Raw genomic sequence first — 13,445 nt, forward strand, 5'->3', positions numbered from 1 at the left:
AACAAGTCCTGTGAGTCGCCCTCTCGAAGCTGTGGGCTCCACTCCCTCCATTTTAAGGAAAGTGTCTCCAAAATCCTCAAGTCTGAATAACCATGGTTTGTCTCTCTGTCTTTTCTTCTGCGTGAAAATCGCGCTCCGTGAGAAATGTGGTGAGTTTAGCTCCCAACTCAAGACCAGCACCCAGTGCTCTTTCTGGAGTCAGCTGGAAACGGGTGTGCAGCAAAAGCACCTTACTCACACTACCATTTCCTCGCACAGAATAATAGAAAGATGGCTGCTCACAGATTGAAGTTTAATACAATTACGAGTTTTTAATGCTCCATCAAGATTATTCTCTTTTTAAAAAAATGTTTAGTTTTGAGAGAGAGAGTGCAAGCGAGTGAGCTGGGGAGGGGCAGAGAGAGTCGGGGACAGAGAATGTGAAGCGGGCTCTACACTGACAGCAGAGAGCCCAAGGCGGGGCTCGAACCCACAAACTGTGACATCATGACCTGAGCTGAAGTCGGACGCTATGATTGTAATAATCCTCGAGATCATTCTGTGACTTGAGCTTCTATTTTCCATGAGTTGATAGAAGAATAGAATGGATGCTATGTGGTTCCTGCTAAATTACAACAGTCTTTGCCACCGTTGTTTTTGCACCCTGAGTACAAATATCAACACCGTGGAAAGGCGGATCACATCTTCTGCTTCCTCCTCGTGGGCACCCTGAACATATCGTGACGATTCCAAGGGGTCCGCGGACCACATTCAGAGATGTGCCCACTGAGGCCAGTGGGGGATGCCCACCACTTACCTGGTCAGTGTGACCTGAGAGGAAGGAGGGGGCGGCTCCCCGGAAGAGACTCAAAGTTCTCATTTGGGTTTTATAAAGATGAGCCAAGTGAATGCATACTCCGTGGCCACAAGAACACCTTCCATGCCATACTTTCCTTGCGTACTGCTCTGAAGCAGACATTTCCTAAAACCCTTTCACAGAACAGTGAAGGGCCCGCTGTGTGCCAGGCCCTGTACCGTTTTCCTTCGTCTGCATGATCTCACTTAACCTGAAGTGGTCCTTTGAGGGTGGAGACTAATTATCAACCCATTGGCAGATGAGGATGCTTGTGGCAGGTAATTCTTCTTCACCCAGGAGGAGACACCGTGGAAAGTAGCGGAGCTTGGACTCCATCCCAACTCTTAACCAGATCAAGATCCCAAAATGCCACACAGGAACGTCACCTGTGTCATTAAATATACTGAAATAAATGGATGATTCCCAATTAAAAAAAATCATCGGTGGACATTTTCATCCAATGAAATCTAGAACAGAAGCCTAATATGTACAACAAACCAAAGCAAAGTGACTAGCTCAAGGCTGGAGGAGATCTGCGGGGTTGAGCAGACTCAGGTTTCTCCCGTCCTTGGGTCTCCCTTGGAAGAATGAATAACTAGGACTCCCAGTACCCTAGGGATAGGGTAAGCATCCCAAACCTACCAGTTTGATCCCTGCTCCTACAGCACACCTTTTAAAGATCTGTTTTATTTAGTTTGCAGGTCGTTGCATTTAGTCTGTGCAGGTCAGAAGTTGTTTTCCAAAAAGCCCTGCGGGGAGGTGGCCGGCATGTAAATCTATACTTCTTGCTTTAAATAAGCATTCACAACAAGTTTTCCTTTGTGCCCCTTGTAGTACACTTTAGAAGTGATGTATACAGGATACAGCCACAGCATTCCAGAAGCTCATTCCCAGGGTGAATTACAATGTGCAGCGTGGGAAGGACCCTGGGGCAGAAAAATGACGACCCACCTGGGCCTTGGTCTGGCCTCCTCACACATCCCAGATTTTAGACAAGTTATTCTCTGTCTGGGCATCAGTCATGGCATATCATTGCTAGATTGGTGAGTCAGGATAAGAGGTGAATCCTAACCTATATGAGAATTTGGAAATGCCCAAAATGAACATGGCGGGAAAAATACCATTTTGCATATTATTTCAGGTTTTCATGCACTGCTTGGATTAATTGTAAGGTTCTTTTTATTTGTAAAATATTATGTAAATGTAGAATTACTAAAGAATAAGTTGCATTTGTGTTTGTGGTTTCAAAAAATTAAGAGTGAGCAATTTCGGTATAACATTTTATCAGTAATTATTAAGGACCTATATGCTGGTAAATATCAAGGTGTCTTGTGAGAAACCGAAAACTCAAAAATGGCAACTGTCTAATTCCACCACTGCTAAATAGTAAGTCAAAAATATTTGCCCTCCATTCTTTGCTTCTGTTTAGAGCCTCATAGCTTAATTATTTACCTACCTTAAGAAATAGAAATAAAATGATAAGAATACTACATAGAGGTACAATAATTTGTAAGCATATATAAAATTTATTTTCTAAACATACATGTTGTGTTTTTACTGTAAAAGTAACCTTGCTATTCTTTTGTGACTTTTCCCCCAGATATTTTAAGAAAAATTCTACAGAAGAAGTTTGACCTCTCAACTGATTATGAGAAGGTAATTTTTATTGATACATTTGTTAGTAAAAATAAGTATGAACAAAATTTTGGTTGACTTGAAAGTAAATCTTTAAGCAATCAGTTCACCTGTGAACTTTATAATTTTCTTTGACTAAGAATTTTTATGGAATATTGAAACATCTTATAAATCCCCTTTGATTTCTAAAGCAGAAATTCCAAAAGTAGCGTTTGAAAAAACATTCACCTTTTAAGCTGTATGTATTTCTGTATTTAAAAACTGAAATTTCCTTAAGGGAAGTAATGGGGTAGGTTTTTCTTAGCTAAGGGGGAGAGAACTCCCAGACTAAGTAGAATTGTTTGAACATTTCTAGAAACAGGGATGTGTACTTTGTTTCAAAATGCAGTTTGGTAGGGGTGCCTGGGTGGCTCAGTCGGTTGAGCTTCTGACTTTAGCTCAGGTCATGATTTCGTGCTCATGAGTTCGAGCCCCGCATCGGGCTCTGTGCTGACAGCTCAGAGCCTGGAGCCTGCTTCAGCTTCTGTGTCTCCCTGTCTCTCTCTGCCCCTCTCCCACTCGTTCTGTCTCTCTCAAAAATAAATAAAAACATTTAAAATTTTTTTAAAAAATAAAAAAATAAAATACAGTTTGGTAAAAAGCAGCTTCACACTGGAACAGGTGTATTGAGAGCTCTGTGTGTGCACTTGCCTGGGCTAAGGATAAGGAAAATCGCCCTTGATCTCAGGAGGCAAAGAGCCAGACGGCAGAGACCATACCTGATTGTTTAAAGAAGTAGAAGGAGAAGAAGGAAATAAGTAGATGTATAAGTAACAGGAAGAGGAACGTAGGTGAAAAAACGTAATTCTGACCAGGAGTTCTTGCATAAAAGGTGATTGGGGGGCTTGTTGTAAAAAAAGAAGAAGAAGGAGCAGGGCTGGAGCAGGTGGGGAGGTGGCTTTGCTGGCATCCGAGGCTTCGGGGACCACGGGAGCCACCAGGACAAGGTGTGAAAGAGTGGAGAGGAAGGAAAGGCGGCCTGGGACCCTGAACGCTCGCTAATATGAGCAGATGGTATTTTCAGAAAGTATTAAAGGACCTTGCGTGCCTCTGCTGAATACCAAGGTGTTGCGCATTCATTCTGTTTGCATCTGTGATGGATTACCCAAACACAAGAGTGTCCTTTGCTTTTGGTTTGCGATGAGTGCAGGTTGCCAGTGAAATAAACAGATGCTTGTTGTACTGAATGTTAGGATAATTAAAAAAAAAAAAAAAGTTGAATCTGTCAGGCTCTTAGTCCTGAAGGATTAAGTACTTTGTCCTCTCCTGAAAGTGGTTATCAAGAGAACAATATAAGCAGACACACGGGGGACATCCTTGAATGGCCAGCACAGCAAACGTGAATGACAGTGTCCCAGTGTGGTGGGGGCAATGTATGGGGAGGGCAGTGATCTCTCGCCCAGTGAATGGTCACCTCAGATGCTGTGGTGACAGTGCCTCCTATTCTCAGTTTGCAATAAAGTGATACCCAAGAGAAAACAAATACAGATGCCAAAGAGGAAAGCCTTATCTAAAGACCATTTACACGAATTAGTTTCTCTCTAGCGCTCACAGCCTTCCCTAGTACCGTGGAAAAACATTTTCGTTATGAAATGCCCGTGGCTTCCTATGTCTCCCAAACGTGGTTGCCGATGTCTGCCTGCATCCCTGGGCAGAACAAAATGACCGTTGCTTGTATATTGATATCGAAAAATAGCGTGCCATTAGCAGCCTGGCCCGAATGCCAGCTAGTTCTGCCAAAGAATGGGTGGGGGTTGCGCTTCACCTGGTCCAGGCCTCGGAGGATGGGGTCCTGAGACCTTGAGGTGACTCTGGGCACCTCAGCAACTACCCGTGGCGAGATTCTTAGTTGGGCCAGTCCTTTATGGCTGGCTTGGTATTAGATTTGGAGCTCCTGTGAAATTGGGGATCTCCCTGGTGCCTGATTTCCTCTCCACCTCAGGTGACTTTGCAAATGGACCAACACCACTGGCATGGGGGACAAGTGCACTGAGTCCTCATGCATGACCTGAATTCCCCCTTCACGTGGGATCGGGTCACGTTTTCCACTGTTGTCCAAGAAAGAGGGATTTGGTTAGGCAGAGACACTGGAGAAGCCAGACACCTCAGGAGGGGGGCTCTCTGATTGCTCGTGATCTGACGTATGCCGGCTGTGTTGGGTTGGAGTCCTCTGAAGCAGACCCTGAGTCAAGGCCTCGCGGTCACGTCATTGGTTTGGGAGGTGCAGGGGACACTGGCCGAGAAGTGGAGAGGTAACACGAGGGTGAGAGGGCAGCCTGGAAAGGGTGTGGCATTAAGCCACCGGCCACAGGGGACGGCTGAAGCTTCATCCTGCAGAATTGCCGGGGCAATGGTGTAAAACCCCAGTGTCCAAATTAGTCCCTGGGAAGTGTGAGGGAGCTGAGGTTTCCAGACACCAAGACTGAAGGGGCACAGGTTAGGGGCGGTGTGGGGGCGGGGGACTGTGTTAAGCCCTAAGCACTTCTGACCTGCCGTGGTACCGGAAAAGGCTGTCAAGCACAGAGTGAAAGATGCCAGTAGCTAGAAGCTTGAGGAGGTACATGGAGATGACTGAGGCCTGAGAGATGTGGGAGCCCCAGCAGCGTCTTGTACACTGACCAGTGCCCACTGGCTTTCTAATTACTGCACTCACAGGTAAGGTCTGTCCAGGCGAGGGGCCCTGGGGAGTCTTTTCAGCTTTTGTCCTGAGTCGAGCATTTCCTCTTCTGGTGAGTTCTCAGATGGCAGAGGAGCCTGGGCCGCGGGGTCAGTGACTTTCCAGCTGGGTGTTCTTTTAGTGAACTCTCTTCAGAAGGAGGTTCAGAAGCATTCAGCTGACCTTTTGCTCCAACCACTGGGCCCGACTTTGGGAGGGAAATAGGGCGCCTTTTCACAGAACTGCCTCCTCTTTATACTTCAGCTGAAAGTTAAAGGTGATATTTTAAGATCCTTGGCCCCTTCTCCTCCTCGACATTTTTTTATGTACTTCTCTCTTTCATGTATTCATTTTACAGAGTGCTGGCTAGGAGCAGTGTGTCGCAGGGGACAAACTTGTGAAAGTGTGGCCGTTACTCCGCCAACTCTCAGCTGGTGGCAGGGAGGTTGTGGGATAAGAAATACGCATGGATGTTATGGGCTGAATTGTGCCCCAAATTCATCCGTTGAAGTCGTAATCCCAGCACCTCGGAGAGGGATCGTAGGAGACATAGTGTCATTACAAGGGTAATTAACTTAAAATGGGGTGATTAGTGAGTCCTAAGCCAGTCTGACCAGTATCCTTATAAGAAGAGGAGATTAGGACACAGACACACACAAAGAAAAGACCGTGTGGGGACACAGGGAGGAGACGGCCATCTGCAAGCCAAGGAGGCCTCAGAAGAAACCAAACCTTCCCACGCCTTGATCTCAGACTCCCAGGCCCTAGACCTGTGAGGAAACACCTTTCTGTTGTTCAAACACTCTGGTCCGCGGCACTTTGTGAAGGCAGCTCCAGCAGACTGATGCAGTCCACAGCTGGACTGGTGGAGGTGGAGGGGGACACACATCACGCGGAAGTTCTGATAGAGGGCCGTGAACGAGAACGCCCCGAGGAGGGAGAGTGGTTTTGCACCTGGGATGCATTTAAACTGAGACTTCATTAGGGCACCTGGGTGACTCAGCCCATTGAGCGTCTGACTCTTGATTCCGGCTCAGGTCATGATCCCAGGGTTGTGGGATCGAGCCCCACATCAGCTTCCACGCTGAGCGCGGAGCCTGCTTGAGATTCTCTCTTTATATCCTCCACCCCTCTCCCCCGCTTATGCTGTCTGTCTCTGAAAACAATTTTTTAAATATTAAATAAACGAACTGAGACCTCAAGGCACGTAGCGCAAACGAGTGCTACAGCCTTTCTTTATGAGCATGAGGCTCAAAGCACAAAGCTTCTCCACTGCCTCTGAAGCTTACACCGGGTCATCGTCCTCTCTGTAATGACAACAGCCACCGTTTCTTGTCCACCTTGGGCCAACACTGGCTTATGAGCTGACATCGTTTCTTTTTTTTTTTTTTTTAATTTTTTTTTAACGTTTATTTATTTTTGAGACAGAGAGAGAGAGAGAGCACGAACAGGGGAGGGTCAGAGAAAGAGGGAGACACAGAATCTGAAACAGGCTCCAGGCTCTGAGCTGTCAGCACAGAGCCCGACGCGGGGCTCGAACCCACGGACTGCGAGATCATGACCTGAGCCGAAGTCGGACGCTTAACCGACTGAGCCACCCAGGCGCCCGAACTTGACATCGTTTCCAACCCCCACAATGACACCTGTCCGAGGCAGAAGTATTTCTGCGCTACACGCTCAAGAAAATCCTGCCCTCGGAGAGGCTGGGGAACTTGCCCAAGGTCACCCAGTGACTAAGTGGTGAAGGTGGGATCCTTCCCGGGACCGGTCTGACTCCAAACCAACACATGCGCGGCCAACAAAAATTCAGCTCAACCCGAGCCACTGTACTGGAGTCCTGAAGTGACTAATTTGTTAGAAGCAGCTCGCGTTGAGTATTCTGAGCTGTGTGAAAAGACCGTCACAGCCTCAGTGCCGTGCCTTTTATTTATTAAACCATAAAATGTTACAGTGGGTAATTAACCCTGGGAAGGGAAATGAGGGAAAGGGAGGACCGGGCAGACGAAGCCGCGGAAATCCGAGGAACGGCTCTAATCACCGCCGGTTTCTAGCGTCCCTACAGCACGCACAGTGAGGCAGGTACCCTCGGTCATGATTTACGAGTATTAACCCGTTTAGACTTTACAGGAGTGGTCTGTCTTCACTCGAGGTGTTAAGGTAGAGATGACACGGGCAACTCATCTGTCCACTCAGCGTGTGCCAAGCGCCGTGCTCCAGATACAACCTGAGCCGCGCCAAGCCCCTGGGTGTCATTCCCTCGGGGATCAGAGAGCGGGCGAACCCCTTCCCGGGTTCTCTGAGCGCCGGCTGACGGAAACCCAGGGAAAACAGCATGACCTCCCCCTCCTCCAAGCTCACGTGGAGTTTCTGCAGAGAGAGCCCCTCAGCCTAGCTTGTCGGGTGGTGACCCCCCCAAGGAAATAAAAGGACACAATTCCTGTCTTCAAAGGATGCGTAGTGTGGAGTGTAGGTGGATGGCTTCCCATCGCTTCCCACCAGCAACCCCTAAGTGCCACCTGCACCTCTAGAAACCTTTCCAGGGGACAGTTGTCCCAGCAACGCCCGTCACCTCCGTCTTTTGATTCTGCACATCCCGGTCCGTCGGAATGGACGGCTTCTTTGCAATGACCTCCTGGATTTGTTTCCTTGTGGCCACAGTCCATCCCCACTCCTGCCTCTTGGTTGGCTGCCTCTTGGTTGGCTGGTTTGTATCTTCATCCTTCATTTCATTCCTCGGATGAAATTCCTCACCTTCCATTCATTACCTTTCCCTTTCTTTTAATTTTTTTTTACATTTATTTATTTTTTTGAGAGAAATAGAGCACAAGTTGGAGAGGGGCAGAGAGAGGAGAAGACACAGAATCTGAAGCAGGCTCCAGGCTCTGAGCTGTCAGCACAGAGCCTGACACGGGGCTCGAACTCATGAACCGTGGGATCATGACCTGAGCTAAAGTCGGACACTTAACCGACTGAGCCACCCACCCACGCGCCCCTATTTTTTTTTTAACTTTTTAATGTTTATTTATTTTTGAGAGAGACAGAGACAGAGTGTGAGCAGGGGAAGGGCAGAGAGAGGCAGAGAGAGAGGGAGACACAGAATCCGAAGCAGGCTCCAGGCTCTGAGCTGTCAGCACAGAGCCCGACGCGGGGCTCGAACTCATGAGTTGTGAGATCATGGCCTGAGCCAAAGTGGGATGCTTACCTGACTGAGCCACCCAGGCGCCTCTACCTTTCCCTTTCTTGAAGCTTCCTCTGGGGGCAGGTGCTGGGCCTGGGCCTCATCCCTGCTGCTTTTCTTGACCTCACCAGTGCTGACAGTCACTGGATATCGATTTGGCACTTAGGAGACGTCAGGTCATTATTCCAGATGGGATTGTGGTGTTTGGAACCCACCCTGCATGTCCGCGAAAGGTAAGTGAATGAGTTCCCTGTTTCCTGCCCTCCAGGAGAGCGAGGCATGCTTCCTGGAAGAGCACACTCCCCTTTCCCGGCAAGAGAAGCACCTTCCAGAGATCTCAGAAGCATTTAGAGAGCAAGCAGTGCACGGCAGTCTGTGCCCAGGATCATGTCTGGGGCTTGCTGGAGCTGAGGGATGGGAACAATGCTACCGTGCGTTGATCGTTACATCTTCTTGTTAAACATCATCTTCCTGATGGTGATGACGATTGATTGAGCATGACCCTGGGACACCCGGGTCTGAGCACTTCACATGTATTAACTCACCTCGCATACATTAAAGCGTTTAGAACAGGATAAGGCACTGAGCATGTTGCTTCTCACCGTTTTCTCTTGTTGTCTCTGAAAAACTGCATAAAATAGAGCCTCTGCTGATCCAGATTCCATCAGTAAGGTAACCAAGGCTCAGAGTAGCATTGGCAACAAGGCCTAAGCCCGTCCCCCAGGGATTCTGATGTAATGGGTCAGGGCTGGCTGGTTATTGATATTTTTCAAAAGGTCCCCGGGAGACGATGATGGGTAATTAAGTGGAGTGGGGGGTCACTGACGCAAAGCGGCATAGCCGGATTCAAACTGCGGCACCGCACGGTAGTAACCTCATACTGTGTGACAGCCGGCACGAACGGGAAAAAGATGAAGATTGACCCAGCTCCACTGGGGGGGGGGGCGGTTGTTGGTACCCCATCAAATACATCAGACCAGACTGACTCCTGGGTGGGAATATTAAGTCCCAAAGAATCAGCTGATTGTTGTAGCTTACAGGGGCTTCTGCTCTGGCCCCAGCCCAGCACCATCTGCCCTTGGAGCCGAGAGCAGGTGTCCCAAACCCACCTGATCAGGCCATGACACCAGGGTTGGTTTAAAGACAGGCTCCTGGTTTTACCCAAATCTCCTGATACCCACTCTAGGGGAGGAGCCTGAAGTCAGTGTTTTTCACACATTTATGGTGGTAAGTTGGGGAGACTGTGGGGCCCATGCCCAGGAAGGGAGTCCAGGGTCATTCAAGATGCCCCATGTGACCCTGGCGGCATGTGTACCTGAGCTGCCCACCCCAACACTTTGGATGCCTCATTTAACAGGTACTAATATCACAAACATTGTTCTCCCACCTCTGTGAAAATCTGCCATCTAAAGCGATAGTTTCCAAACTTTTGGATTTCCCAGAGCACACAGTTGCAAGAAAGTAACCCAGGGAACGACACAGAGCCTAACGTTTATTTTGCCACCCAAGAACATTTAACACCCATCATAACAACAACACCGTATTAACTTTGTCCCCTCTCACGTACATACCACCCCCCTCTCCCCACCAAAAGGATAAACTGAACAAATTTCACCTCAAGGGAAACTCGCTGCACCTTACTTTTTCTGTCTTCCTGCAGGGTGGTCCATCCCCATCACTGGACCACCGTTGAGGGAACTCCCTCGGTTCACCAGTTTACCTGCTTCCGACTGGGCACCTGTTGCATGCCGGGTCCCCGGGTGGGTGCTTGCCAGAGAACGGTGGGCGTGACCTCATGGTTCCTGCTCTCCAGGAGCAAACAATGCCGCTCAGGCAGGGCTCCTGTGGGAGCAGATGCTGACAACCGGCAAGTGTGGGCTCCAAGGCAGCATGAAGGAGGGATGAAAGCAAACCCAGACCTGGTTATCAAGACAGATTTCCAGGAGGAAGCAACATCCAGGCAGACTTGAGTCCCATGAGCAGAGGAGTGAAGGGAATAACGTTCTGGGCAAGGAGGCATTGCCAGGGAGCTCGAGGCAGGAAGGGGGAGCATGAGGCTTCTTCTTAGGACTAGAATGGCCAAGAAGAACAAGGCATGGGGCCAGGATTAAGTAACAGGACCACATTAAGAGGCTGGAATTAAACATGATGGGAATCCAGGAAATGCAGGTAAGCAAGAGAATGACCTCATCCGATTCTCAGTTTAGAAAGGACACTTTGGAAACTGTTGCCTTCGGCTGGGGTTCAGCGGCTGATCCTGTATTGTGTAAAGACCACACGGTTCGTGTGTCAAGCCTGTGTCACTTTCCCTCTAATATCCCCCATTCTGTCCACACCTGATTAGCATCCTGATAAGAACCTTTCAGGAAATCCAAATATACATTCCAAATGTAAATTCCATTTGTTTCTCTAATAAACACTCAAGTTTTATGTTCCTGGCTTATGTGGACCAACCTCTCACTTGATTTGCGCTGTATGGAATGTTAATGTTCTCAGTTGTGGTTAATCGCTCATGTAACTTTTTCTGTTTTCTTGATGCATGCTGCCTCTGCCTTACTCTCCTCAACTCCTCCACTGCCTTGACTTCCACAGCCAGAAAATGTAGTCTTGACCCTGAAGGTAAAGTCCTTGTTTGCTGTTTCTCGTGACTCTGTCTAAAGCCAAGGGGAATGAGATGCTTCTGCCAGAACTTCCTGTCCTTCCGCTGTCGTCTCCGTTGTGATGGTGTTTTAAATGGCTCCTTTCATTTTTGTTTATGGAATCGTCATCAATCTTCTCTTCCAGTTTTAGTAGTTCACCAAAGAATAGCGACCCACCTCAGCAACTTTCCATCTTGATCTTCTCCTCGTAATCCACAAAGCGTTCTGCAGATCCTGGCATATCAGAAACTCAGTTAGGTCTTTGCCAGACCTTGGCCAGACTTCACCCAGAAGTGAACTCTTGAGATGACATATACCTTGATCCTGATACTGTTTGACATAATATTGAGTCAGTAACGTTGGAAAGGTTGTGTATCAAGTGTGAAAATTGTACTTGGAGGTAAACATAGTGCGTTTAGAACATTTTGAAAACACCTTCTCTCCTGCATTTGAGTTCAGTGTCTTCTGGACTCAGAAAGGATTTTAAATCCCTTTTAAAATAGTAAATAATTGGGACACCTGGGTGGCTCAGTCAGTTAAGCGTCCGACTTCGGCTCAGGTCATGATCTCACCGCTCGTGGGTCCGAGCCCCGCGTCGGGCTCTGTGCTGACAGCTCGGAGCCTGGAGCCCACTTCAGATTCTGTGTCTCCCCTTCTCTCTCTGCCCCTCCCCCACTGATGCTCTGTCTCTCTCTCTTTCTCTCAAAAATAAATAAATGTCAAAAAAAATTTTCAAAATAGTAAATAATTTAGATCATTTTCTGGGAAATAGAGAAATAAGAGTTTGGAGTATCTCAATTGGCCGATGATGTGGGTCCTCAAGGGCAGGTTACAAGCACCAGTAGGTAATGACTCTCTGTGGCCATGGAATAGGGCTTGGTTTAAGCGGGGCATGTATTTGATGAATGAAGCAAAAGTCAACCACTTTTTTTTTTTTTTAGCATTTTATCCTTAATCTCAAAGTACATAATATTCAGGTGTCGTGTGCACCTCGGTCCTCTTAGGCATTTGTCCACAGACTTAATTACTATTGATTGAATATTTGCTGTGTGCTGGGCACTTGGCTGGCTGTTTTCACATTCAATCGTTTAATTATCTGACCCTCACAATATGCTTATGACCTTAATGCTAATTCCGGTTTAGGGAACCAGAAGCCCTCCCCCGCCCCCACCCTGTGTAATTTAAAGCAGGTCTTCTGACTCTCAGTCCAGTGTTAAGACCTCACATTCGTTTCGAGGAACAACACTTGTGTCTTCTTTTACTTCGCTCAGCTTGGCTTCAGAATCTGTTGTTAGCGAGCCGGTCCATTAGTTGTAAACAGCCAGCCTGTAGTTGTCATTCTTTAAAAAATGTCTTGCTTTATGGAAACATGAGTTGCAGTAAGCTCTAGTTTTGTCATCCAGTGGCATTAATTTTTTTTTTTTATCCCAGAATAAAGCCAGCAGTGATTATAAAAATATATTTAGGTCACATGATTGTATCCAGAAGCCGTGCTAGTTCCTAGGAACGTAGGGAACTGTCTGAGACACGGGCCGACAAGCCCAGCCTCACCCACACGGCATGAAAAGACCATTTATTAAGTGTCTGCTCTGGGCCACATACTTCCCCTGACACGTTATCACTGATCAGACACTATCTGTAATGTTCACAATGACCTTACAAGATGCGTATTATTACTCCCAGCATACGGATAGGGAAACAAAGTGAGTGGCCAGTGATTAACATATCTGACTCAGAAAGTCTGAGCTTTTTTCCTAAATTTAGATATATTCCAGATTCTTTTGTAACTGTGGGTTTGTCATTAATTGATCCGATCTGAACTGCTTTGAATTCTTGATAACTTCTACTGGTCCTGTCTTTCTGGTGAAAAGCATCCTGTCCTGTAGATTATTCATAATGCAAGTATTTCTGCCAAAATTTGTTACACCATTTAAACACAAACAAAATATCTTTGGGGTTTAAAGTAAGTCATTTGCAACTTGACCCTGCATTTGGACATTTTACTGTGAGTTGAAAGAAGATAGTAATGACTTGTTTACACATTCTGATAACTCCAATCTCTGTTACTTCTTTTTTTTAATAAAATAATTTAATGTTTATTTCTGAGAGAAGAGAGAGAGACAGAACATGAGCAGGGGAGGGGTAGAGAGAGAGAGAGAGGGAGACACAGAATCTGAAGCGGGTTCCAGTCTCTGAGCTGTCTGCACAGAGCCCGACATGGGGCTCGAACTCACAAATGGTGAGATCATGACCTGAGCCGAAGTTAGATGCTTAACTGCTTAACCGACTGAGCCACCCAGGCACCACTCTGTTACTTCTGTTTCAAGAAGGAGCATCAAGATGGAAGCACACACACACACACACACACATTAAAATTCAACTCACGGTGGCAAGTAGGTTAAAAAAAACGAAACAGGTACACTGTGGAATGTTCTACTCGTTATTTTGTGTTAGAGGACATGC

General features: G+C 47.2%; 1 protein-coding gene across 7 annotated transcripts in view; it reads left to right on the top strand.

The window, feature by feature from the left end:
- PROM1 (prominin 1) overlaps nucleotides 1–13,445 on the top strand; it is a 133,760-nt gene that overhangs the window by 65,502 nt on the left and 54,813 nt on the right. For all 7 annotated transcript variants that reach the window (XM_042984895.1, XM_042984892.1, XM_042984893.1 and 4 more), the window contains one exon: nucleotides 2,436–2,491. In XM_042984895.1, the coding sequence (XP_042840829.1) occupies nucleotides 2,436–2,491 (56 nt within the window). The remainder of the gene's footprint in view (nucleotides 1–2,435; nucleotides 2,492–13,445) is intronic.

This window comes from Panthera tigris, chromosome B1 (assembly GCF_018350195.1).
Source record: "Panthera tigris isolate Pti1 chromosome B1, P.tigris_Pti1_mat1.1, whole genome shotgun sequence".
NCBI classification, from domain to species: domain Eukaryota; kingdom Metazoa; phylum Chordata; class Mammalia; order Carnivora; family Felidae; genus Panthera; species Panthera tigris.